Below are 1,601 nucleotides of genomic sequence, written 5' to 3' on the forward strand. Positions count from 1 at the left end.
TATTTGAGCGTCACATAGCGTGAAATATTCAAATATTTTGCTATGTGACCAGTGTTGTGCTGTGCTAAACAACAATTTATTTCTTCTAATAACAATAATGGAAAAATTTAAATTAAATTAAAATGTATTAGATAAGCGGGTCATTATATATATATATATATATATATATGTTCAAATGTTTTATCATGGCGGCGAGACCGGTTGTAATTAGCGAAGTTCTATATTTTTTGGTTGGTAACTTCGACTTATTTGATAATGAGACGTTTATAAATAATACTGCTGAATTTTTCTCCAACGAGGACTTTATTGACGCTCAAAAAATTTTGAAATTAGAGTTGGAAAATGTTAAAATTGAAAAGTTTGAAAAACCTACTTCACGTGGCAACACAAGGCGCGATAAACTGTTAGTATTAACACAAATTCTTATTTTTTTGAAAGAGGAAAAACTTATGGATAAGTGCTCAATATTTGCCAGCGTTAATTTATCTAATGTTCCTAACTTCGAAAATGTCATCAAAATAAACTTTGAAATTCTGAAAAATGAATTAAAAAATATGTTGTACACTCAACATAACAAACTCATACAAACACTTGACGTGCACACGCAAGATATAACTTCTTTGAAAAATAAATTAGTGCAAACAATAGACGTGCATACACATGATATGTCGGCGCTTAACAACAAAATAAACTGTTTGTCGTACAATAAAGACAAAAATACCTCGAAACTGAACATAAACTCAGTTCCGTCAGCAGTTAACTCCGATATGAACAAGCAAGCTGTTACCTCCAAACCAGCCATGTTTTGGTCCGACGAAATTACGACACCGACTGATGACAACCCTCTGCCATACAGCGTGGTCGTTCGAAACAAAAAAAGTGCTCGCACAAACAACTCTCCGGTTGCCAACCAAGTCAACCCTAACGATCAATCATCGCTTAAAGGAAATCCACCAAATCAACCTAATAAAATAATTGGTCTAAAAAAATGCGCCACCGACAAACTTTGTGCCGAGAAAATCATAGTAAAAAAATCGGTATTCGCAATGAGTAACGTTAAAAAATGCAGCAGAAGTAAAGTTGTCGAATATTTGTCTGATATTGGTATTAATGTATTATCGTGCTTTCCAGTCAGCAAACTTTCAACAGTTCCTCCAGGTACAACGCTAAACAACGACGACATCGAATCAACAATGTTTCGAGTATGCGTCAACACTGCTGATGCTACTAAAATGCAAGACCCTGATAACATGCCCGAAGGTGTCATCATTCGTGAATGGCATTTCACCTCCAAAAAATCGGAAGAAACCTCATCGATCAACAATGGCTGAATCTTCTTCAAATCAATCGTCAACTAATCCAAATTATGACAAATCGTGTTCATTAATTCCTGTTATTGATCATAGTACATTTCACTCAAACATTGACCCTGACTTTAACATACTGGATTCCTTCACTTTCTCTTCTCCTTACTATTCAATTGATAATCTTTTGAACATGTTAAATAATAATGATTTAAAACCTAATAACCTCTTGTCAATCCTACATATAAATAGTCGTAGTTTATTAAACAAAGTAAACGATTTATTATTGTCAAACAA

General features: G+C 33.7%; 2 protein-coding genes across 2 annotated transcripts in view; one reads left to right on the top strand and one right to left on the bottom strand.

The window, feature by feature from the left end:
* Positions 1–185: 185 nt before the first annotated feature.
* Positions 186–1,331, top strand: HELRODRAFT_182424 (hypothetical protein; the record flags this gene model as incomplete). Its single annotated transcript, XM_009032688.1, has 1 exon — positions 186–1,331. One exon carries the CDS (start codon positions 186–188, stop codon positions 1,329–1,331), a length of 1,146 nt encoding a protein of 381 aa, XP_009030936.1.
* An 85-nt stretch (positions 1,332–1,416) lies between these two features.
* Positions 1,417–1,601, bottom strand: part of HELRODRAFT_182425 (hypothetical protein) — a gene marked incomplete at both ends in the record, with an annotated part of 843 nt that continues 658 nt past the window's right edge. Inside the window, one exon of the mRNA XM_009032689.1 lies at positions 1,417–1,472. Within this exon, the coding sequence (XP_009030937.1) occupies positions 1,417–1,472 (56 nt within the window). The remainder of the gene's footprint in view (positions 1,473–1,601) is intronic.

Source organism: Helobdella robusta (assembly GCF_000326865.2).
Source record: "Helobdella robusta unplaced genomic scaffold HELROscaffold_86, whole genome shotgun sequence".
NCBI lineage: Eukaryota > Metazoa > Annelida > Clitellata > Rhynchobdellida > Glossiphoniidae > Helobdella > Helobdella robusta.